Source organism: Giardia intestinalis, chromosome 3 (genome assembly GCF_000002435.2).
Source record: "Giardia intestinalis strain WB C6 chromosome 3, whole genome shotgun sequence".
Classification (NCBI taxonomy): domain Eukaryota; phylum Fornicata; order Diplomonadida; family Hexamitidae; genus Giardia; species Giardia duodenalis.
In genome coordinates this window covers 1,445,858-1,470,383 of record NC_051858.1, presented here as the reverse complement: position 1 = coordinate 1,470,383, position 24,526 = coordinate 1,445,858, and the positions used below count along the sequence as shown (strand labels likewise).

The 24,526-nt window shown below is 46.2% G+C and overlaps 1 protein-coding gene across 1 annotated transcript; it reads right to left on the bottom strand.

The window, feature by feature from the left end:
• Positions 1–10: 10 nt before the first annotated feature.
• Positions 11–24,496, bottom strand: GL50803_0038462 (uncharacterized protein; the record flags this gene model as incomplete). The annotated part of the gene is made up of 1 exon (XM_001710181.1): positions 11–24,496. The coding sequence occupies one exon, from the start codon at positions 24,494–24,496 to the stop codon at positions 11–13; it is 24,486 nt and encodes an 8,161-aa protein (XP_001710233.1).
• Between the last annotated feature and the right edge of the window lie 30 nt (positions 24,497–24,526).

The window sequence follows — 24,526 nt, the reverse complement described above, 5'->3', positions numbered from 1 at the left end:
TTGTTTTACTTTACATGCACCGGAGAAGAAAAATCAGACTCTCGAGCGCTGTGAACTCCTGTTTTGGGACCTCGAATGCCTCATCTGCTATTGTGACTTTTATTGTGACTTTTACGCAAGTATGCATGACGGTGAGACAAGCCTCTGGGTAAGTTTGCTGCAGATACATAGAGGCTATAGCCCACATGATTGTTGTGCTCTCTGCCACTGGTTTGATGGCATTACTGTTGAGCGCTAGGATAAGGCTAGACCCCATCCTTTCCATGCACACCTGTATTTCTCTGCCAAGATGCCAAAGTCTCCGGAACTTGCTAACACGAAATGCTATCAGCATGACGCATACCAGAATCGTGTCCACATTTCGCGCGAATGTTTGACTCTCAACCAAGCGCCTAAGCGTATTGCTCTGAGTGACGCCTTCGTAAATGTTGCTCTTGATGAGCTGTGCGCTGTTAAACACTATTTCTGCGAGAGTACTGGGCAGCAAGGGTTGCCGTCGCAGAGACCGTGCATGTGTATAAGGCAAATGCAAGGAAGCGTGCATATTCTCGAGCTCCTTTGCATCATAGTCAATGAGAATTAGATTGTTTCCGTTGCTTCTGTAGCAGATACTCTCGCTGTTTGCAGATGACTCCCCGGCACTCCTCTTCCCTGTCATGCACTTACCTGTGGAATAGTCACTGATGCGGCTCATAATTTCGTTTCGCACGGCAGCTGGCCAGCTGCGAGGAAGAAGTGTGATTTCTGTCAAGGAATATGTCCTCCTTGTAGCTTCGTTGGCCTGCACAAAGCAATCAAAGACAGACTGGTCTACAGAGGTCCGGTATTCATAGATCGATAGACACTTCCATATATGGACTAGCGTCTCAAGAGAGAAGGTCCTGCCTATGTGCAATGAAGATGGAAGCACAAATGTGGAAATGTTGCACTGGTGAGGATCCTGATTTGTTTCGTCGATACTAATGTATGCCTGCTCAGTAACATGAGAGCCACTTGAAGCATGCCGCTTCTGTGTCAGTCTCAGCATGTTGTTGCGCTTGAAGAAGTAGTTAATCTCTCTATAGATAGTCGCCTCTATCCCCACTCCATACGAGTCGTTGAGGAAAAGACCAATTGGCGACTTCCGTTTATAGAGGAAGTTCTTTACACAGCCATTGTCCGTGAGTTGCCTAGACAAAATGTCCAAAGAGTGTATCAGCCAATTCATGAAGACCCCCTGTGTCGAATTTAGGCGAGGACTGAACTGACTCTTGTTGTTATTATTATTATTAGACACTCTCTGATTGCAGATCTCTTCGTAATTTTTGACGCCGATACTAAATAAGCAGAAGGTTATAATATCTATATAGTCTGCAAGCGATTCCCTTAGAACGGCACCACCACCAAAGCTAACAGCGATCTTTGCAACCACGTCTTGATAGCTGCTTGGATAGAGGATTTTGTCACGATCAAGATACCCCTTAGATGCGCCCTCAGATGCCTGTGCACTGCTGCATTTGCCCACAAAGTAGGTGATGTACCACTTCCAAAAGTTAATGTTGGTGCCAGTAAGCTTGAATTCGTGTCTTAGTGCGTCAAGTAACGGCAAGCTTGATAACATTGTGAGGAGCCTGCCTGTGACGAAGTACAACTTATCAGCCAAGACTTCACTGTCCGATGACTCTCCACTGCTAGTTATAACGCTCTCAGTTGCTGACGTTGACATACTTGGCCCAGAGGATCTTAGCTCGAGGTGGGCTGTACCGCTGGATGATTGTAAAGGGTCAAAAAATATGTCTGTACGTTTGTCCAGCTCACAGAGCAATACGATGAGAAGATTGATAATACCCGGGTGCACACTTTTGTATTGGTAGTGGGCACCGTAGAGCGAGATTACGAGGAAGTATGTGCGTAGGTTCAGGGGCGCTAGCAGGTCCTGCATAATATGTAGAGAGACTGTTTTGTATAGCTGGTAATTGATCAAGTCCGTTGTAGATTTGTCGTAGAATAATGAATAGAGAAATGCCAACTTTGAAAGCATTTCTCGTGTCACTGTAGTCTCCTGATAGCGATTTGAGAGCGGAACGCTTATCTGCGTCACCTCCAGACCACTCTCTGACAGAGACCTTTCGGTTAGGTTGTCAACACCGATGTCCCCTCCATCAGAAAGCTTAACGGTGAATGAATGCCCGCAGAGGACCTGCTGAATTATGTTATAGGTATGTTCTATGTTAGCAAAGTTCCGGATGACGACTTCCACGTTGTCAAGAATGGACTCCACTTTTTGTCCGGCCAGTAGAACGTTCTGCTTGGCAGAAACAAGCACCGCGATGTAATCCTCTTTATTGACTGTGCTATCAGCTCGCATGTATAGAGTAAAGCAGAATACATAATCCAGAAATGCTTCTAGAAGATCTGCACTAGCATCGGTTAAGATGTTCCGGTAAAGGCAGGGGGCCTTACACGAGAGTCCCACTGAGCGAGCAAGTTGGTAGTGCAGTTGATAAGAAAATTCGTAGTGTGCGAAAATACCACTGGCGTCTGCACTGATAAAGGAATCAAGTGCTTGGTCGCGGATAGCATGCAGACTATGACCTCTGAGGACTAAGATCACTCGGTGGCGTACACCCCGTATAGCCGATGTCATGACAAGCTGTGAAAGAACTGATGATAGTGTCATATTGCTGTGTTGAGTCTTCCCTAACAAATCATCTGGCGTAATGTATGCAACCGTGAGGTTGGAGTAGCTGTGTCCTATGGCCCTATTTGACGGACAGTCTGATAACAAGGAATCAAGGAATTCAGGTAAGGAATCGTACACTACTAGTTCTGGTTCCTCTAGCCGGTGGTAAATCTGACGAAGCTGGTCAGGAGACAAGAGGTAGCTGGAGTTCACCAGTTTTCGTATTTTCTGGCTACATATGTGGCTATATTCCTTGAGGTTGATAAGGAATTCTTCAAAGTGTCCACGAGGATCCCAAACCAGGGGGACCAATGGGCATGTGAAGAGTGCCGATAGCTGCAGAATTTCTTCTTTTGTTATTCCCATGGCATAGAATGCAAGGGGATAGTGCAAAATAAGCCCAAGAAGACCTGTGTGCAGATAGCCGTCGGAGCTATCTGTGACATCAACTCGAGGATAGAAGTCTTGCTTGAGAAAGATGTCTGTAAGAGGCCTTATTTGTGTTACAAATCCATATGTTAGGCCAAAGGAGGTAAACATATCCCCTTCGACGAAAATATGATACGTCTTCGGTAGAGAGATTCCGGTACTGTGAGCGATAGCAAGCACATCCGTCGTCAGGGATATAGCATAGTCAGTGTGAAGCCCCTGAGCCAAGACTGCAGCGGAGTCACTCTCTGCCACCTGCTCACTGAACTTGTCTAAGGCATCATCGTCTGAAGCATCTGCGACATCTAGCGAAAACTGCTCCGGATCGCATGGCCGTGCTTTTGTATGTCTTTGGCTGTCTATGTAATGACTTACGAATGACTGCGCTGCATTGCTTATGTTTAGCAGATAGTTGATGGTCGACTTCTTGTGAGCGTGCGGTGTCATAGAGGTTTCTGTTCCATGCTGAGTATCCCCATATACAATCGTATTTCCGTATTGAGAGAAAAGATGCTTTTCGGTGTCGGATAAAGGAACTGTGGCCTTGCAAAATTGAGACGCTCGAGACTCCTGCAGTGCACGCTTGAACGAACTGCATACCGTGAACCCCCCACAGACAAAAGTGGAGTACACAACAGCATCGATCAGTAGACTGCTCAGTTCACCGCACATTGTTTGAAAGTTTGTCAGCCATGTGTCATACTTTTCCGTCATTTCTGATTTGATATGTTGCGAATATCGCTCGTGAGTTAGGGTATCTTTGGCGCGAGCCCCTAGCCTATCTTGCTCCTTGACAAGCTCTTTTTTTCTGTTGCGCATCGCGACAATTGCTTCCTCATCTTGATGGATCATTACAGCGAGATTGTCTGATTCTGCAGTAAAGTTGTTGATGAATGAACGCACAAACTCGTTGCGCTGATAAACAGGGTGGAGCGCACACGCCAACTTGTAGTAAGAAACGACTGCATTGAGCCACTCGATCATGCTTTGGCAAAGTTGAGAAATCTTCCCTGCAGAATAGTAATTAAAATCAGGCTGTGCCAGGTACGGTTCCAGCAGCTCTATCTGTTCGTCTGTTAGAACCGTCGGATCAAACCTGCAAATCCGCTCAGAAAAGGCTGTTGCTTGCAGGAAGTATTGTAGCTCATCAAACGAATCCTTGGGCGCATAGAATGTCACGTTTATGGCATTGGATGATGCACTGCTCTCTTCTAGTGTTGTTCCATCGTGGAAGTTCACAAGAACAGGAGCAGAGCTGATGACACACTGGTCCCTTACCATGCACGAATATCGGTATGTGGTATATAGGTTGTAAGTTGATTTCTTCTCTGACCGTCTCCCCTTGGTCTCTAGTTCAATAGGCCTGGTAAGGTCGCTAACAAATGCTCCGTGGGCAAGTACGTAATTGTATATTTCTTCGTAGTTAAACGGGTGTAGGACATGCAAAATATCGTTACCTAGCTCAGAGAAGCTGAAGATGTGTGACGCACTCCGGAGCATGTCAACATTCGATAGAATCTTTGGGATGTTCATGCGAAGATCGTTTGCCGTTAGATAAGGATCGGTAATCTTCCTGCCTATATAAATATCAGGCCGCTCCGCAAAGCTGAGTTCAAGAGACATCTGCTTCTTAAAAGCCGACCCATGAAATGTGCTCCCAAGTAGAGAAGCTCCATGAACGTCGGAGAGCAGCTTACCGAGGTCTTTTACCACAAAGGCGTCCTTGGCAGCTCTGAGCTGAGAGGAAGCGTCTTGAGGCGCGTCCGAAGCCTTTCTGCAGCACTCATCTTCAACCTGCTTGGTATAGTCGCTGTAGCTAACCAATCTAAGGTTTTCCATCATCGCGATATCTGCGTTGATTGCTACCTGCATATCATCCAGCTCTGAGTCGTCTGGGACAGGAGCTCTTCGGCGAACCTGACTAATAACTTCCTGGCCGATAAAGAAGAGCAGCGGACGCGATGCTTTGTTCGATTCACGATCGTATATGCGCTGCAGGGCGAGCTCGTCGTCCATCAAGTCAGGTGAGACTAGGGGAAGAGTCACCTGGAGTATGTCGTGAGATATTTTGGATAGGGGCGCATGCATCAATATAGCTAGGCAGTCAATTATTCTTCGGAGGCTTGAGGGCGGCTGCTTCAGGACCTTTATTCCGCCCACAACATCTTTTGTCAGCTTATTCACCGCATTAACTGCAGTCTTCAGTCTAGGAAGGGCCTGACTGATAAGCTTCTGCAATCTGTTACTTTCAGCAGTCAAGGTGGCTATTTTGCGCTGGCGGTTTTTAAAGAGCCGCTGATTATACACCAGCCTCTTGATCATTTGTGTGATGTCTGTGTCTGCTTGCTTCAGCTCTTTTGCAATCTCCTCGACTTGCTGTGTTTCAATGTCGGACTGCTTCTTTACGCTGTTAAGTTCTTTAGTAGAGGCTGAGCTAAGATTTTGGGCCGTTTGCAGATTACAGCATATTTGATCAAGTGAGTCAACGAAGCGTGCAAGCCTGTATTTAAATTCCTGAAGAACGAAATGCGTAAATATCACGATACTGTATGCTGTGGGCTGAGGAGAGCCGGTCAGCCTAAGGGCCTCATAGAAGAACGTGGCTATGTCAATAACATTGGTGGACATAAGTGATGACAGGTACTCCTCCAGTGAGCCCTTTGTGACCTTGATAACTGGTAGATGATCCTTCAGCAGGAACCCGTGGCTTCGCCCTGCAAAGACGGCACCCAGACGGGTCTGTGCCCACTGAATCATTACCGGGAATTCCGTGGCTAGGATGCTTGCACAAAGCGCTATATTATCATGTGACCCTGCTAATAAGAATGCAAAGTAGCCTGCATGTCCGTTGTTCCCAAGGCGAGCCTCAGTGTACTCTGAGACTTCAGACGCCCTCTGTCTAATCTGTAACTTCTCAGTAGGCTTGTCTACCAAATTAAAGGAAAGCTGGAGGGACAATCGTGTGTTGATCCCTAAGGCTTTGGGATAATCTTCAAGACCAAAGGGGACGACATTGGTTTGAGAGAGAGAAAAGTCCAGGGTTGCCGGGGTCGTTACAACTAGGACGAATACAGACAATAGCAGATTATGGATGTCTCGCGAACTATGAAGACCAGTTCGTTGTATAAAGTCTGTTCGGAGCCTTTGAGGCAAGGCGCTGAATATTTCAGCATACGGCGTAGCTAGTGCTAAAATTAGGTTCCTGAGATCCCTATCATTAGAAGCAGCTTCTCCACGGGCAGATGTGTTTAGGACCTCAATACAGGATGCGCTCTCTCCGAGCCCAGAAGAGGTATGCATAGGAGTTGCTTGCTGGCTCGAAAGTAGCAGCACAATATGCTTGATTGGCTTGTCCTTATCTGCCACCACTGACTTGGTGTACACACAGAGGTAAATTGCTCGCTCAATTATCTCCATTGCAGACTTATCGTTTATGCAATCTACTATCACAGCCTGTTGGGACGTGTGCAAGTTTTGGCGCAGCATAAACAGGTGAAGGCCATATTTGAGGCTTTTCATATATGATCCGCTGTCCGTGGCATAAAGCCGGATCATGCGGACGCAGCGGGTTGAGACAAAGTGCTCCAGGTGAACAGCGAAGGATGATGCGTTATATGCCTCACTACAGAGAAGCAGGTCGCCACCACGTACAAGAGCTTGACCATAATTTGGTAGGTCAGATGTAGCTGATGCTGAAGCATATACAGGGACAAGTGGCCTTTTTCCGACCCTTAGAAGGTGAGTGTTTGATGCCACTAACTCATTGGTCTGTGCCTCTGTTACAATTGCAACCTGAGTGCTTCGCAGAGACGAAAGAACTGCGGTATAGATATACTCGCTTTCCAAGCTCTCTGCACCCAGGAGCAAGAACTCCAGCAACATCCGTCCGGGTTGTAGGAGTCTGACAGCGTACTCGACAAAATCTGCAGGCATGGTAGTGAGGGTGTGTGGTACTGCATCAAAATCGTAGTACGGCAGAACGTCACGTGGGGACGGCGAAACGACATATCGATAAATAACAGCTAGTAGTGCCTCCTTGAACGAAGCATCTTCTATTTCACCATAGTTCTGCATCACCAGGACTATGTTAACAGACAAAAGAAAGATATCCCCCAAAAGATTGCTGCACGAGGGCACCCTTAACGAATGTGCATTCAAGAATGTCCCATCTAGCATCAGCTTCGAGGCCATCGCAAGGACCTTTTGCGTGAGAAGGGAGTCTCTGAATACAGCCTGTAATTGCTTTGTGAGCAAACTGGCGTACTTGAGACGTGGTTCAAAGGTTGCCAGGAATTTCAGTGGAAGCCTACTGTCTCGTGAAGCGATGTCAGATTCTGCGATTGAATAGATTAGATCGTAAGATGCAACAGTAAGCAACTGGGTACTTGTTGGCGGATGGACATACAGCGCTTCGTAGCGATAAGGGAGACAGGGTGTAGCTTCCAGGAAATTATGCGGGAGAAAAACAAGCAAGAGGACTCTGGGATGAATCATGGACGGCAGGGTTTGTGCGAGCGAGTAGAGGTACTGCAAATCCCTAGCTGTTTGCACAAACTGCTGAGAAACGACAATGATAAGTCCTATTAATGAGACATAACTGTGATGACTGCAAATGTGCTCGGTCAAGTCGACAATAGAGTAAAGAATGTCTTCATCGACGATGGACATAATCAGATAACTATGAGACGTTGACCCATAGATGTTTTCATCGGGGTGGATGGATGTTATCCCACAGTGATAAAGCAAATCGGCCTCGTAGTCTCCAGCACATAACAAAACAGGATCGGAAGAAGCTTGAGTGGTGCTCAGCACGAAGCTCAACACTCTACTACGTAGTACAGAGGCACAACTAAGAAATTGAGGAATCGGAGCCTTATAGCTCTCAAGAAAGATGCTGCTCCCTTTAGCGCGCTTCATCCTGTTTAGTAAATGCGCATGAGGAAGTGCTTCCTTGGGTAAGCTAGTGACATGTCCATCCCGCAGCGTGTCCTGAAAGCAGTACGGGACAAAAGAAAGAAGCTCTGGTGAGAAGCGAGAATTGATCAACGGATAGGGTCCATAAAGCCCTCCATAAAAGAAGTTTGAAACTTCATACTTTAATTCATAGTCAACCTTATAGGAAGGACGCCTGTCCTTGGTGTGCACCTCAAGGTCTGTGTCCTCAAACTTGTGGATGTCATCTAGGGAATCATCTGATGGAGAAAATCGTGTCTCTTTCTCTTTGGAAGCTGCGCCAGACAGCTGCTTGGCTTCATCTTGTTTAATTGTGGACGCAGGGGGATCCACTCGATATAAAAGGAAAAGTTCGCGCAACGCTCTGTTGACATGAGCCATTACACGCATATTAAATGCATCGTTAATGGGATTATAAGTGAGTTTTGTTACAGATTTTTCCGGCAAATCAGAGTAGTTCGTGGCTAAATTGGCTTCTGCAAGAACCTTCTCCAGTGGATCGTTTATGCTGTAGCTAGGAATGATTTGCATGTAATTGATAAGCTTGTCGAATGTCTTTGGAGAAACTGCAGCCTTGGTGCACATATATCTGAAAACAGAGCATGCAACCGAGAACACAACATTCTTCAGTATGTCTGCTCTCCGCTCGTCACTTGACGAGATTGCTGAGCGGGCTGCCCGCAACATCTGGGTTGCCTCGTGTTTAGTGGTGCTTGGTGTAATCTTAGACAGTTCGTAAAGTTCGGATTGATGCAGGCAAAAAATTGTGTTGAGATTGACAAGAATAAATGTGCTTTTGTTCTCATGTAGAACATGGTACTTAGAGAGAGAATTTGTGTAATGCGTGATTATTTCCGCTAATTCCAGCCGAAGGTAATCGACGAAAGACTCATAGTGTCGCGTTTGAAACAGTCTCATATCGCTGGAATCATTAGAATGCTTTTTGCGATTGTTAACAATGAATATCTCGTGAAGAAGAGGAAGGATGAGATAGGCCCAAAGGCAATCTGATACGTGCTGAAGAACAGTTTCATTGTAGACCTCAAATAGATACGGGAATGTGTTCTTCGTAGTATCATAGCATGTCAGCGCATGAAAGAGATGAGATGCTGCAGCCGTCGAGGTAACAACAGAGCCGCCATAGACGTTCATACTTAAACTGCCTGCTTTATGCGCGCCTTCATTTGTTTGTGACTCATTGCCTGCTTGGAGAGCACCACCACGTGCAGCGATAAATGTGCCTGGTTGAGGAGGTAATATTATGGGTACGTGGTGTGAGTTTGCTAGTCGTGTGACGGCACGAGAGACTTCTTGCTGAGCTCTCGAAAGTCCCCGTTCTATATTCTGCTCTCCATAAATCCGATTATGTAAGGAATCCGTGAGAAAGAGTCGAAGAGACACTAGAGAGTTGAGTGCATCAGGGATCGTTAGAGCCTGTATGGAAATCGGCCAGACTGCCTTTTCACGAGTATAAATAACAATTGGCAGACAAGTAATGAGAGTATCTATATCTAATGAAAAAGCACTGCTGCCAGGGTATGCTATTCTGTTATATGGCCCATCCGTCACTTGAGGAGTAAAGTCCTTCCAGCCCATAATGGTCTCCGCTGACGAGATACTTCCGACAGCTATATAACGAACTCTGCTGATACCTGCAGACTTAGTGGGCATAAAGAGAGGACCTTGGCGGCCTGCTATAAAGTTCAACACCGTAGCTTCTTCCGGGGAGATAGGATCATAGGCCCTGGCGGCACTATTTGTGAAAGTAAGTAGTTGCGGACAGTCATCTGTCTCAGCATTTTGGCTCGTTAAAATCCGGCTTGCAAAGGTTCTTCTAGCGCTTGACTCTATTCTGAGAAGACTCAGATTGAAGGCGCCATTGGATTGCTCAACTAGCATGTGGCTGCCATGTTGAGAAAACGTATTATTCTGCTCTTTTTCAATAGCTGACTGTGAATCTGCAAGCGGATCGTGAGTATACAGATTAGCAATAGAATCTTCTAAAGTTAGTTCCAAGCTCCTTCTATGATTTCCTTCGCTAATGTCAGAAAGCCGTTCCCCAGTCAGCGTGTCATAGAAGCTAACGCTACCCATTGCGTTCTGATTAGTGGCCTCAAGGATCTTTGGCGCAAACCGCGTAAAGAATCGACGTGGAAACTCAAGACACACACTTTGGACAGACCAAGACGTCAGCCCTGCATCTTTGGTCTTCAATAATAAACTAGTATCTCCCTCGACTTCTTTAGCAAAAGACGAAAGATGCCCTGTGCTTGCAGACCTTTTACGCTTCATGGAGTGCGACGACCTATCAACGCTTTGGTTTGTTATACCGCGAGACAAACTTCTTGCTGACGACTTGAAGCCGGATATCACCGAAGCAGAGCTACTTCGGAAGCTACGCTTTCTTTCTGCGCCTGCTCCAATGCTGTTATCAGTTTTCGAGGAAAAAGCAAAGCCTCCTGGCTGCGAGCTCATCAACCGTGTACCAACTAACTGTTTAAACCTACGCGTCCCCCCGGCTGCATCAAAAGGAAGCTGATGTGCAACAGTCTGGGACTGGTCAGTAAAACTAGACGTCTCGCTGGACGGCGTATCAGCGCTGAGGTCTGAGTTGTGAAGGTGCACAGTCTGCAAGCCAGATTTTCTTAGCTGCGTACGAGGAGGCTCTGGCTGAGACATTACTGGTGTAGCTACAGCGCGACGAGAAGCAAGAGGAGATAGAATACTGGACAAGCAACCTCCTTGGTTCGATGTGCTCTCTTGTGCATAACGTTGGTGAATTATTTGCTCAAGCTGCTCAGTGGCTTCGTACTTGGGGCATGGAGTAGGAGCAGACAACTGTTTGAGTTGCTTACACATATAGAAATTCGGGCTGTAGTATGGTTTAGCTTCAATTTCGCACGAGACAGACGCGGCTATTTCCGTCATCAAATAAAGGGTGTTAGAATTCGAGGCATTTGTTACAAGAATGTATCTAAAGTTGAAAGAAAGCATCCGAGCGAGCTTATAGATCATTAAGATAAACAGAACTACTTGTCCAGACAGCACAATCTCAGGTGGACCTGTTAACTGAGCCAGCTGCAACAACCTTCTATAGATGAGAGAGATATACAGATAGTTAACCTTCACGTCAACGCTTCCATCTGCTCGGATCTCCTCGCACAGGATGTATTTCTGAAACAAAGCATGTCTAAGCTGTCCTGGCGGCAGAGGCGCAGATTCGTCCTGTATCTTGACAGCGGGAGAGCGGCACATATCTCTATGTACCTTACTGATAAGAGCAACAATAGGAACATCGGCTACACTGTAAACGTGTTGGAGGCGATCAATCTGCGGAGAATATGGACGCAAAAGTCTGGCGTAGCCAATTTGGACAAAGGGATTAGAAGTGAGAGCGACTATAGAATAGCATGGATGGGCTTGTGGCAGACTTAAATCATTGAGAAGACTTGTGTCGGCGTAATTTGTTAGCATGAGAAATGCCGCCAGTGGATGAGCACATACAGCCTTGCCAAATGGAGTGAGATGAGCGTCGCTATTCTGGAATAGTCTCTTCAGAAGGCGAAGAAACGCTTCGTCCCTTTCCAGAGTGGTGGCATCTGATGACAGACGATTAAGCATTCGTTTGCTCAGCGATGTGCTTCCAGCTGGAGTTAGCAGGGCTAGAAGAGATAAAGCTTCATCTTCAATATGCTCCGCAGTACACTGCATCCGCATGAGGTTCAGGGAGATGGCTATGCACAGCTCCATGATTGGTCTGCTCAAAACTGTCGCAGCACCAAGAAGTCCGGAATCTGGAGGCGTTGCCATAAGCCGATGAAAGACACTAAGGACTCTGACAATCTTCTGTGCAAGAGAAGTGCACAGCTCGTCAATTACGCTGCAATCTGGTTTGACCTTGCAGTACACTGCCATGCAATTATACAGAGCAAATAGTGTAAAAAGCGTAACATCCATGTTGCGCTCAGTGTGCGGATCAAGAGCTGCTTTGCTACTAGGTGAGCACTGGTCCTTCTCAGAATCAGCCTTATCTAAATACTCAAATATTGAAACTGGAAGAAGATTGAAGGCTTCAGTGAGTGAGGGCCTGGTCACATCGGTACTTCTCTTTCTTGCTTCATCCACTAATGCGTATCTGTCAACAAGTTTAGATCTAGCTAAGCCCGATGAAGGAGGAAAAAGGCAGTCAATAATATAGTCCGCATAACGCGTGTCCTTTAGTGGTGTCGTGCCGAATACAAGCACTCGGGAAAGAGGCCCTATAACAGTTGGACATGTAGCGGAAAATTCAGTGACATCTGTCCGACGCAATTCAAAAGGAACAACCATGAGATTGATATTGTTAGCAATAAAGGCTCGACTAGATTGGCCAACGTTCAAGACCCCTATATTGTTGGACTGTCGGTACATCTTTCTTGTCAGAGGTGTGCCTGAAAATTCTGAAATACTCGTATAAAGGCCGATCAGTAGTGAGTTAAGTTTGTACATATATTCCTGCCTAAGAATGATGTAATTACCACATATGAGAGACCTCCAAAGATCCCCCACCTGCTTCTGCAGGAACGCGGCTGTGGTAGAATATAAATCGGACTCATTGTCAATCAGGTAATGCCCTGTCAAGAGAGAGAAGAAGTAAATGGACAGTCGGACATTCTCGGGAGTATAGACAGTGCTGTATAGATCTGGCCAGCGATACACCTTATTGATAACGGAGCAAAGCGTGTACTCAGCTATTGTATTCCTAACAATCCACGAGCAGTAGAGCCCTGGGTGTGGACAGATTAAGTTAAACTCTTTCAGTTCCAAAGCGTACGCCACTCTAACAAGAAGACGAAAAGACGACAACCTGCACAAGGACGAGGTGGACAACTGTACCAGAGGATCATCATACGAATATAGGTGGTGATTGGCGACAGGTTCTCTGTAGAGATCAGGCACAAAGTCAGGCGGACCTGTATCTGTGCTAGTCATATAGCTGCGCAACTGGTCTGGAATAACTGAGCCCCCCAGAGAACAGCACCTGGGAGGTTTTGTTATATATTCCACAGAAGGAGCACTCTTCAGAACGAGGGGCGTAGGGAGCCGCTCAATGTAACCGAAAAGAAGGCCAGCAAGAAGGCCACGTGTGTCCGGGAAATCTATCTGTACGGGCGGCAGTTTGCTAGTAACATCGGGAATAAGAGACGCGTCTATTTGTATGCACCTAGCACTGGAATCTATTGTCGATTTAGCAAGCTCCTCACCTAATAGAACAGTAAGTGCCCATGCAAGCTCGTGAATTGCTGTATCTTGGGCGTGGGCCTGCTCTATCATGTGGAGGTGAAGGAGCGATGAGGCCCTTAAAAAGATGTCATGGATATCGCCGACCAAGTCATTGTCTGGAGTCGTGGCCAGGAGCAGCGTACACCGATCGTGAATAAAGACAGAAAGTGGAGTGATTTTGAGATCATTGACTGCTTGCTCTACGGATTGGGCAACTTTTAGTAGGAGATCCAGAAGGCCATGGTGATTTCTATATATCGCAAAGGCTCCTTGCAAAAGACTCTCAATGACAACACGGAGATAGGGGATCCTGTGCTGGAAGAATATACGGGAATAGTAGTGAAGCTCATCAACTATTTCTATGAAGGTTTTGGTGGGGTCAGCTTGACCTTCCTTATAGGAGATTGAATAGCTCAATAAATAATTGGAGATTAAAAGGGTGTATCGACACAATATCAAATCAATTATAATGCAATCCGGTAAATGGCCTATGGCTAATAAAAACTCTTCTTTCACAAATGCCTTGAGCTTGGAGATAGGCTGCAAATCGAGGATAGAAACCAGCAAGCGCTTCGCAAATGAAGTAAACACGGCTGGATCAGGGTTAAAGAGCGCCGAAATAAAGTTGTCTGGGGTCTTGATATCCTGCCCAATGGAGATTGTCGTGGTAAGGTAGTTTATAAACGAATCTGTCTGGACAAGATTGTACCTACACGCATAGGTGACACAGAGATACTTGATGGATGCTTTTATCTCTTGATCTATGTACGGCAAAACAACAAACGTTGATAGAGGAATAGTCGGGCGGGCATGGAAGTCTGAATCATCCGTACACTTTGGCATCAACGTTGTGTAAAACAGTTCAGAGCAGCTTACAGGATCTATTCTATCATCTACGTCGACAGAGCACACAATTTTCTGAGTGAATAACAGCACAGACATATCTGAAAGAAAGGTACCAAGAATGCACCGTCTTGACATCCCGTAGACAAAGCCAAGAATCTGCAGAGATGTTCGCTTACTGTAGTAAGTCAGAGATCTATAGATGCCTTTGGCATTGCCAGGGCTTTGACTCATGTGTGAGATTGGAAACAACTTTCCCAAAATAGCCTGCATATGGTTGGGCAGCATATAAAACTCTGCCATAGATAGTTTCTCCCTAAACTTATTACAATATGCAAAGTGCTTTTGCGTCAACTCTGACTCAAATTCCAAGGGAGCAATGTACAGGTGATTGTTGGAGGTAAGCAGGGCGTAATATGACTCATCCATCAAGACGTTTTTGTCGTAGGTATAGGTATAGAGCTGAAGCATTTCGGCGTCACTCAATGAAAGTAGAGGAGGATAGAAGCGTCTCCAACGATCAAAGAAGGCCGCAAAAGATATTTCAGCCGCTGAAATAAACGACTCAAGTTCTGTTATAGTGTACTTGATGCTAACAACTCCAGATCCAGACGAAGAAAGGTCAGCATTGACCTTGGTAAAGATGCTCGGCCATCGCACATAGACATTGTTGACCTCTTCGTAGGGAAAAGAGGTCTCAGGGGCTGCGGATAGGTATTGCTTGAACTGGTCATTGGAGAGTGGACGGTCTGGAGCCGCAATAGTGGAGTGTTTGGTAAACGCATAATTCTCTTCGACTCCTGACAAAGAAGTTTCGCACTGAAGCAAGAATGGGCGGGCCTCTGTGGAGCTTGCAGATTGAGGAGCCAGAGCTGTAAATTGTGTGCTGAGCGACTTGATTAGAGGATGAATTGAGATTAGATTAGTACCGGGGTCTTTTATATAGCATGGCACGGTCCTTACTGCATTACTTTGATTTAGAAAGATGTTTGTGCTGTATAATTGTGTGTCCTTCAAGTCATTGGGTTCAAATGGGCTATCTAGAGGTGCCCGGGGCTTTGCCATGGCGAGGAGCTCTGCCACCCGAAGCTCACTGCCCAAAGAATTTGACGGAGACATGTCCTGATGCCTATCATACTCAGATGTTACAACGGATGCATCTGGCCCGCTGTGGATGCTTGTTACGCTTAAGCTTCCTGAGACTGTAAGGTCACTCTCCTGATGTCCAGCAGCACTGACCCTTGGCTTAGCAGTCAGTTGAAGATGAGTATTTGAGATAGCCTTGTATTGATCTACATTGAAAAGCAGCGGAATGTGGCCTGCGTCCCAAACTCTCTCGTCAACGATATCAAAGTAGTTTGGTGCATATCTTCTAGTGCACTGCTCAGATGAAAGACGGGCAGGCACGTCTGCACGTATAAGAAGAGCAGCCTTGAGCACGCTCTCGATTTGATGGCCAGATTTCTTCATCAGAGATAGGAGTTTCAGCAGCAGATTCGTTCTGGTATAAACATCGAGGAGCGACCGATATTCGGGTGATGTGCAGAGGAGCGACCTGAAGCGGTTAAAGCGGGTTACAATGGACTGCAAACGATGCTTGACTTTGAGAATCAGATTGCAAAGATGTTGAACCTTTTCTTCCCTAAGCAGTATGAGGCAAGATATGGGCGTAAGCACAGAATTTTCGAATCCATTGAAGAAGCACCAATAGTTAGACGTCGCAATGGAGAGCACGGCCTTATGCTCAGTTAGCAGTGCATGATAGTCGAGCAGCACAGCGGTGGTTTCTTTTGCCTCAGAGGTGTATCTATCAATATACTCAATGTTCTCGTGGGTAAACAGGGTGTCAACATAGCACCCAAGGGGTAGTGCTTCTAGACTATCTGCTGGCTCCAGGCAAGTGGTGCACAATTCAGTAAAAAGATCGATTTTAACTCTAGAGGACAGCATGGTGCTGAGGGGCGGTATAAAGAAGTCCCTATACAGGCAGCATAGACTGAGAAGCTCCCCGGCAACTTCGTAATACCTGTGAGAAATCTCGTGCCGGAATGGCATGAGAGAGATAGTCATGGCATAAGAGAAGAAAAGCTGCAGATATGTCAATAGAAATTTTCCAATCATCACCTTTCCTCGAAAAGTTCCATCAATCTTCTCCTGAAGTTGACAATCAAGGCCCTCCACACCGCCAGCAGTAAATTTCCCGCGTTCTCCCGAGTTTCTGATCAGACTAGGGTTGCTGTGCAGAAGCTCGTTCGTGAGGATTTGGATGTAGAAGTCATTGAGGAAAACAGAGTCTTGCTCTACGGTGGGTGTCATATCATATGTAGAGATTCCCTCTATTCTGGATTTGGTGGTCTGCAGAACATGCACGGCCCTTTTGAGAACAGAATAATCTGTCCACAACGAGTAGATAGCAGTCATAAGCGCCGACATGGACGCTATCTGGTTACTGAGCTTCCCTGGGATAGACGATCCTATCTCTCTGAGTTGCTCATAGGCTGGAGATACACCCTCTCCTATAGCCATCAGTCCTTCAGGAGTAGTGAGTGAAAAGTCTACTTCTGCGGTGAGAATCTTCCAGGAACAACTATAGAGGATCAGAATGAGATTGATGAACCTTGTGAAAAGCACAAGCAATCCTTTTGTGCACGAGATATCCGCGCGGATGCGGCGATACTGGTCTGCCGGTATCTTCGAAAGGAATTCCAGACAGCCGTGAACTTTAACCGCGGTAGCAATCTTCGTGCATGTCTCCAGCTTTTCATTGAGCTGGAGGATGAGAATATTAGATTGTAAAATGCTCTCGAAGAGTCGCTCCTTGAGCTTCTTCGCCATGGTAAAGGATAGAAAAGGTGGGTGGCGATATTCTCGCGTATTAACTTGGGTGATCTCCCAGACGACAATTATAAATCCGCGAAGAGAGTAGGAACCGAAGACGGTGGGGATCGTGTGCAGACCATGTTCCTGCAGAATAGTCTCCTTGTGGTGTGCATCCTTCTCCGATGAAGCACAAGCTGATCCATCATTGCAAATAGCCAGCTTATATAGTTGTGTATATGGCTCTTGATCCACCACATCGTCTGTGTCATTGCTGTCTGAAGAGTGTGATTCGCCTGAAGAATTCATTAACAAGAGACTTTCAGAGATAGTGGTGACATTATTGAGCCGTATGCGGTTCGCTTTCTTATTAGGTGAACTCCGCAATACCACGTATGTCTCGAGAAATTTCTGAATAGACTCGTTTGTTGGAATGGCATCAGAGTCATTAAGTTGTATGCAATAAACATATTTATCGTAGTCAATAGAGCTCAGGAAACGTGTGTCATCCTTAGGAAAGGTGTGGAACGATACCAACCTTACCCACAGCGGCTTTGTGGGGCGGCTAGAAGCGGTGGCATCTGAAGAACCTCCTAGAGCGGAGCCCAGGCTTCTGTCTGCGAGAGCGTGTGTGATCTCATTTCTGAGAAGAAGGCTAAGACTGCTACGCGATAAACCCTGGACGGGGTTCTCTGAAGAGGGAAGAATGCTTGCGATATCAGTGTCAGTCACGCATATTTCTGTAAACTGAGGCAGGCATAGAGCCTCTTTGAACACGTTGCTTACAATATAGTAGGTCTCTTCTCCTAACGGCTTGATACATGAAAACAATGCGTGCCTGAACTGGTGGATCAACTCTGCGCTGAGCGCCTTTGTGTGCACATTATGGATGTCAGCGAGCATGCATCGAATATTTATGCTTAAGAAGTTGTAAGGTTGCACATCTGTTGCCGCATCCAGTGGTTCAAAGTCATGCTTAAATGTGTCCGAGTAGCTTTCTTCCGGATCTCGTTGAGCCGGAGACACTCCGCGGAATCGCTGAGGAGCTTTGCGCAAGGAGAGCTCGTGTCTTCCACGCTTGTACAGCAACTTTGTTGAATCCTCATCTAGAAACGTTGTGCGCGAAGAGAATTTGGTCGATGGCAAGATACTAGAAGTCGCGGCATCCACGGTGTTGCCTGATCCGTGAATAAGTGTTTGCCGTGAGCCATTCCCCTCTATGTCACAATTATCTTCGCACTCGCTGCCAGAACTATTGAATAAACTGGTGGACTCGTCACATGACGGAACGTCGGGGTTATAGTCAGACATCTGCCGATACAGATTGGTGCTCCCCCACGTAAACTCAGTAATATTGGAAAGTAGGTACGGCTTTAGCTGGACCAGGTATCGTTGTCCCCACAGTTCTCCAAACGATTTGAAAACATTTGAGCACGGAGATGCTTCCGTAAGATAGTTTCTTAGTAGTTGGCAGTCCCCGTAGCTGTACTTTATTTGCGTAATTATGGACTCTGTGAACTTTGGGTACTTTTCTTTAATAAATGTTCGCACATCGTTCGTTACCTTAGTAATGTTAACAGAGAGAAGATTAATATTTCCGATAAACATGTCATCCAAAGGAAAGAGCAGCTCTAGCCTCTCGTGATAATAAGCACGCTCTGGAATGAATTCCAAGAGATGCTCTAAGACCTGCACAAAGTCAAGAACTATATTATTGAGGATTTCAAAGGTCTTTATACCGTGAAGCACGCGAGAAAGGTAGTCAAACGAGACGTCCTGTTCTATTTTGAGAACAAGCTCCGGAGACAGCCGCTTGAATACATCATAGAGCGTCTCTACAAAGAGCATCAGCTTCAGGCGAAAGCTGTGGGCCTCCGAGAGCCGCTTGGTATCCAGGTCATGCTTGATCATCTGGATTGCGTCTCTGCTGTCGAGCACGCCAGCAGCTGCATCGCTCAGCTTGATCAGCTCAATGCTGAGAACGTCAAGAAGAGTTATTGCTTGCAGTGTCAAGTGCAGGTCGTTCTCCAGAAGAGACAGACGGCTAAATAGGTAGCCGGTGTCCTGGAAGTTATGTAAGGCTTTTATCTTAACCACGGAGCCGACAGGATTCTTGGCGTAGAAAGTAGTCAAAGGATGCGCCTCCATCAGTGTGCCGATGGTTCGGTTAGACAGTGAAGCTGCCCGAATCATCTCATGATATGCCTCCAGATAGTTACCTTGTGTCGCATCAGTAGCCCCAGCAAGAAGCTGTTGCTGACACGTCTTTTGTGCGACTGAGAACGACGAAGACGCTGCATCAAAGGACCGAATAAGCTTCTTGACGAAGATCAATAGCTCATGAAAGGTGCCATATATTCGCAAGGCTTGCGAAAGCTCATACGTGTCTCGGGACACACCTAATAGTTCGACATAGTCGATATTCTGCTCGACTATGACGCTATCTACTTTGGTATACGTTTGCAAAAGACTTATCGAATTATCCCCAATATCGGTCTCGTGTTGTATGGCGCTCAGGATGGCCAGTTCTTCGAACATAGCAGATCTGCGTGCAATCGATTGACTCAAAGACCGTGGACAGGGGGATGTCAGGAGCTGTTCACGAAGCTCTCTGGAGCGGGACAGAGGCGTGACAGACTTCGATCTTAAGTGGGGTGCTGGAGACATGTGTTCCAGTTTGACGGCACGCACAAGAGGATCATCATCTATATTGCAGATATCAAAGGGATTTTTGGACTCAGGTTCATAACGCATAATGAGTGGATTTGACTCTACCGATTTGTAGGCCCCCGCCATCCCTGGCAAGCTCAGATTTGCTCTCACTCGGCTGCACGCAGAATGAATCGCCGAGCTCAGGATAACTTTAAGGCTAGATATAATAGTGTATATGATTATTGGCAGCAGTGTATAATCGGGGCTGGTGGTAAATGTTGAAGCAGTCCTGTTTAACGTCAACAAAATGACAGGCCCCGTCTGTGGATTTATAATGACGTGTAACAGCGAAGATGAGAGCTTTTCAATATGGTATAAGAGTGCCTGAGAAATCTGGGTCTTTACAACCGCATACAGCTCCTCGTGAAGCATGATCTGCACATGGCGACAAATGGTAAGGACTTCCGTTGGATGAACAACAGCTTGCTTGTATACTTCTTGAAGCGAGCTCTGTGCATTAGAAAACATGGTTCTTGCTTCGCTGTCGGTTATTCCGGCTCGGTCTAGTACTTGGCTCTGTCTAAGTGGACCTAGAATGTAGACAAAGAGAGAATAGTAGTGTAGAGCTAGCTTTCCAGATGGATAATATTCATCGTGAATCGATTGGCATCGGTTGATAGCGTCAATAAGACGATTGACAGAAGCATCTACGAAGAGATTTCGCTGAAGGGCATATTTCATGAGTCCTGTTTCTAGTTCTGCAAGTGAGCATTGCTTATTACCAGACCTCTGAATTGCTGCTGGTTTGCGAAGCTCTCTAAAAATGGGGCGAAGAACACCCTTCATAATGAACTGAAGGGCAATAACAAAGCTGTCCAGTTTGTGGACGGCCTTGTAGACGCGCTCAGCGGTCACCTGAAACTCGGTGGAAAGCCAATCAAACTTAGCGGCGAACAGCTCCAACTCCTTTTCTATCAAAATGTAATGCGACCCTGCAAATAATAGGAGAAATGGGTTTGCAAATAGTATATTCGAATAGCGTCTACGGGTGCGAAGAATCTCATGTACAAGAGACACAAGCACCTTAACTCTAGAGACTATGGAAGCATAGTTACTAATAAAAACTTTGGCGAATAAGATATTACTTGGTCTTGCTTGCTCCTGTGAAGACGCATGTAATGCTGCTAAGTTATGGTCAAGGCCTGGTTCAGACTTGGAGAGTAGGGGTCTTCGAAGTTCGCTTCCAGCACTGGCACTGCTAGAGATTGAATCGGTAGGCCCAGAGAATGATTGTGATAGCAACTCCACTGAGAGTCTCTCGTGCTCAGGAGTATTGACACTCTCTCCCACGAACGAAGCTCCAACAAGTAGTGTCTCTAGAGGGTCCTCGGGATTCTGCAACTCTGTATAGATTACATCAATTAGCGAAAGAAAATCCTCCTTCAATAGAAAGCGACACATAAAAGGCTCTGTAATCCTCAAAATCCCAAAGCGACCAAGCAGCTCCAGCTCTAAAGCAAATTGCAAAGCATGCTGTGGGGCATTAACTTCATAAGTCACGGTCACGCGACTGAGTAAGGCCTTTGCTAAAGAATTAAAGAGCGTATCCGACATATACAATGATAGCATGGATGGCGCACACTGTTCCGACAAGCGTAGAACAAAGCACTTAAGTTGGTGACAGTGTTCTAATGAATCCTTTAGCCAAGCTTTAAGAGCCTTCAGCCCTATGTCTGAGCTTAGGCTATGAAGCAGTGCCAACTTGTTCATGTTGTACCGCAACTTATCATCTCGAAGGGCAACGTTTGTGAGAATCTCCGAATGCATGGAAAGATCCGTTGCTGTTATGAATCTATTGATGATTGCCACAGCTTCCAAGATTCCCCGGATGAAGAGTGGCCATTTGGGCAAGAAGGTTATGCGCCTGGGATTGTCTAGTATTTCGTCAAATGTGTTTGTCTCAAACTTACATAAAACTGTATGGAAGTAAGCCTCTGTCTGCCGAATAGTCTCGGCTGCAACTTTGATCACTCCGTCATAAAAAGATTGAATCAGCTCTCTTGCTCGTCCCTTGAACATAAACATAATGTATGACGAGACTTTCTTCACAAAAGAGAGTGCAGATGTCGCGCTCAGCTGCAGACGAAGGGTATAATTGATTTTAAAGGTCTCTATAAGCTGTGCACGGCACATTTCTAGAATCTGTTCCATGAGTAGCGCAAAGTGAGTGCCATTAGGAACTTCTACTGACTTGTCGAGACATGAACTTGGGATTCTCTGAAGGGGCTTTTCTCTGCATAAAGATGAGTCGAGAGAAAGAACCTTGCTACGGGCCAGCTCCATCTCCTTGCAGAATTGTAACTGCTGGGCTTGTGAGTCAACAAACAAGGCACAGAGGCCCACTGTTGGTGATGTGTCAACCAGATACTTTTGTACGATGTACGAAATAACAGTATGAATGAAAGAGGTATCGCTGTTCATAATAGTTTGAAACAGCCTGCCTTCCTTTGGGTGAAGGGCTTCGAACTCATGATAGTTAAGGAGAGCCAGCTTAATGATTTCAATCGGCCCAGATGCCTCTACTATGTTGCGCAGAGCAATGGTATAGAGACAAATATCTGCCGCAACCGCGCTGTTTGCCTTGTACGCTGCTGTGGATGTAACTTCAAGGTGCAAAGACCCTGGCTGAACTGCCTGCATAAAAGTAGTCTCCTTGTGACCAGAAGCAGGTCTATAGAGCTGCACAAAAATGAGCTGGAGCCGCGAATAAGAGAAGTACGCTGCATGAGCAATCCGAATGAGAAAATAAAGAGAGGCGATAGATCGAGGCGCAAACTCTGTTATGCACAGCCTGTAAATAGGTGCCTCTAGTATGTCAGCCACCTTCATATCGAATATCTCATCCGCAGTGAGTTGCTGTGGCTCTTTGGCTCGGCACGCTGCCAAGCAGTCAGATCTATGAAGAGCGTCTGCCCCTTGAGGCGCTAGTTGTCCTGCTAAGGTGCTGTAAAGAGGGCTCTGTGAATGACCCAACACAGCCTCTGTGGACGCAGACCCAGATGCCGAAAAGGACTGGTTGGGAAGGGACACGTGGGACATCTGCAGACCATAAAGTATACTGTCTGTGCTATCTGTACTGTCTGGGCCGTCGTGATGGGAACCATTGTTGGACAAAGGAGGCTGCATATAGGATTGGAACAAATCTGGTTCAGCTGTCATAAACACAAAGTTTCTCATGGAGTTATGCTCAATTTTAGTGATAGCAAGTACGAGTTGTAGAACCTCGACCGTTCTAGATACGCCTGAAGAAGATTCAGCAGGCTCTTTCGACTGGTCGCCAAGATCTAGATCTGTGTCAAGAGTTGTACTGGCGCTAAAACGATGACCATTACTTGGTGTCAACGACGCCAGAGAAGACAGGGCAGATACAAGTGTATTCATGTCGTCTTTTGAGGATGAACCGTCTATTATCTCATTGCAAAAGAGAAGAATTAGATTTGTGAGACAAAGGTCCATGTCATTTGCGAATAGTTTTATGATGGAAAGACAAAACTGTGGTGAGAGGGATAGATCGTGAGGTCGTCTTTTCTGCACACCCTCGACAGTATCATGAATCAGAGGGTTCCCATCCACCCGACGAAGATCAAGAGAATTGGCGATAGTGTACATTGTCTCTGTTGTGTGGAGAATGGTTTTATAATCAAGATTTAACAACTGATGCAGCAGTTCGTAAAAGTAAGTTGTGGACACCACCGTATCTCTCTTAGGCCATATCATGTGCAATTCACACGACAATTGTACAGTGAATGGGCAAAGAATGTCGTGAATAGATGAAATGAAGGGAACGATAGCATCCAAAAGACGCATGTTTCTATGAAGTAAGGCCTTGACGGAGATGAAATCGGTCTTCAGCGACTGCAGATGGAGAATAATATTGTTTTCTGCAGTGACGAGATCTGTCAGAGTCTTGGATCGCTGCTTTGGATTAGATAATCTGGCGCCCTCCAGAGCTGACTGAACAAACTGAAGCAGTTCTAAAACGAGAGGGGACTCTAAGAAGCTCAGTGCATATGCAACTCGAGACATCATCTGGTGCAGGTACAACAGTGTGTCTGTAAGCGTTGGCAGATGTGAATAGGTTGAGAAAGTGTAGGCAATCTCCGAAGCCAGAGCATGAAAAGACGCCAGAGCAGTAGAAAGGTACACACTAAGAAGTAGAACTACTTCGCGGTGCGTTCCAAGAGAAACTTGCAAAGGTTCTGGAGAAGACGCCTTTGCCTCACTTGTACCGGCAACAAGGTTACGAATGTCTGCCATGCTTTGCTCCAGTCCCTCGACTGTAAGCTGGCTAATACCGATGTCCTGCAATGCCTCTGCCTTTCCCGAAATAGATTTAGGATCGCAAGGATAGTAACGCAGAAAGAGGAGCACAGTGCTATGAAAAGTCTCAATAAACAGGGGCGTAAGATAGCTGGGGAAAATGTTCAATGCTACGTTATATGAGGAAGCCAGTTGTTGCAGAAATCGGATTCTCGCAATAGTGTCTAGATATTGAAACGTAGACAGAGGGAGCTGATCCAATAGTAGGTGAACCGTTGAAAGAGTGAACTCGGAAAAGTGTGTGACCTTGCCGCTATGGAACAAAAGTAGTAGATAGCGGGCGTCGCCTTTATAAGAGGACAACAACAACTGGTAGCCCTTGATGTTCTGTAGAAATAAATCGATTCCCGGGAAATTAGTGAGTTTTATTACAGTATGGGTCGTCGCTCCAGAAAGTAGAGACTGGAACTCGTTGGCCGAAAAGTAATTCACAAGATACGCCTTGTCTTCGTCTGTGTCGACAAGGCCTTGCAAATAGGCGATAATTCCCTCTATCATCGCGTAGTCGGCCTTAGCTGGCAAGCTTTT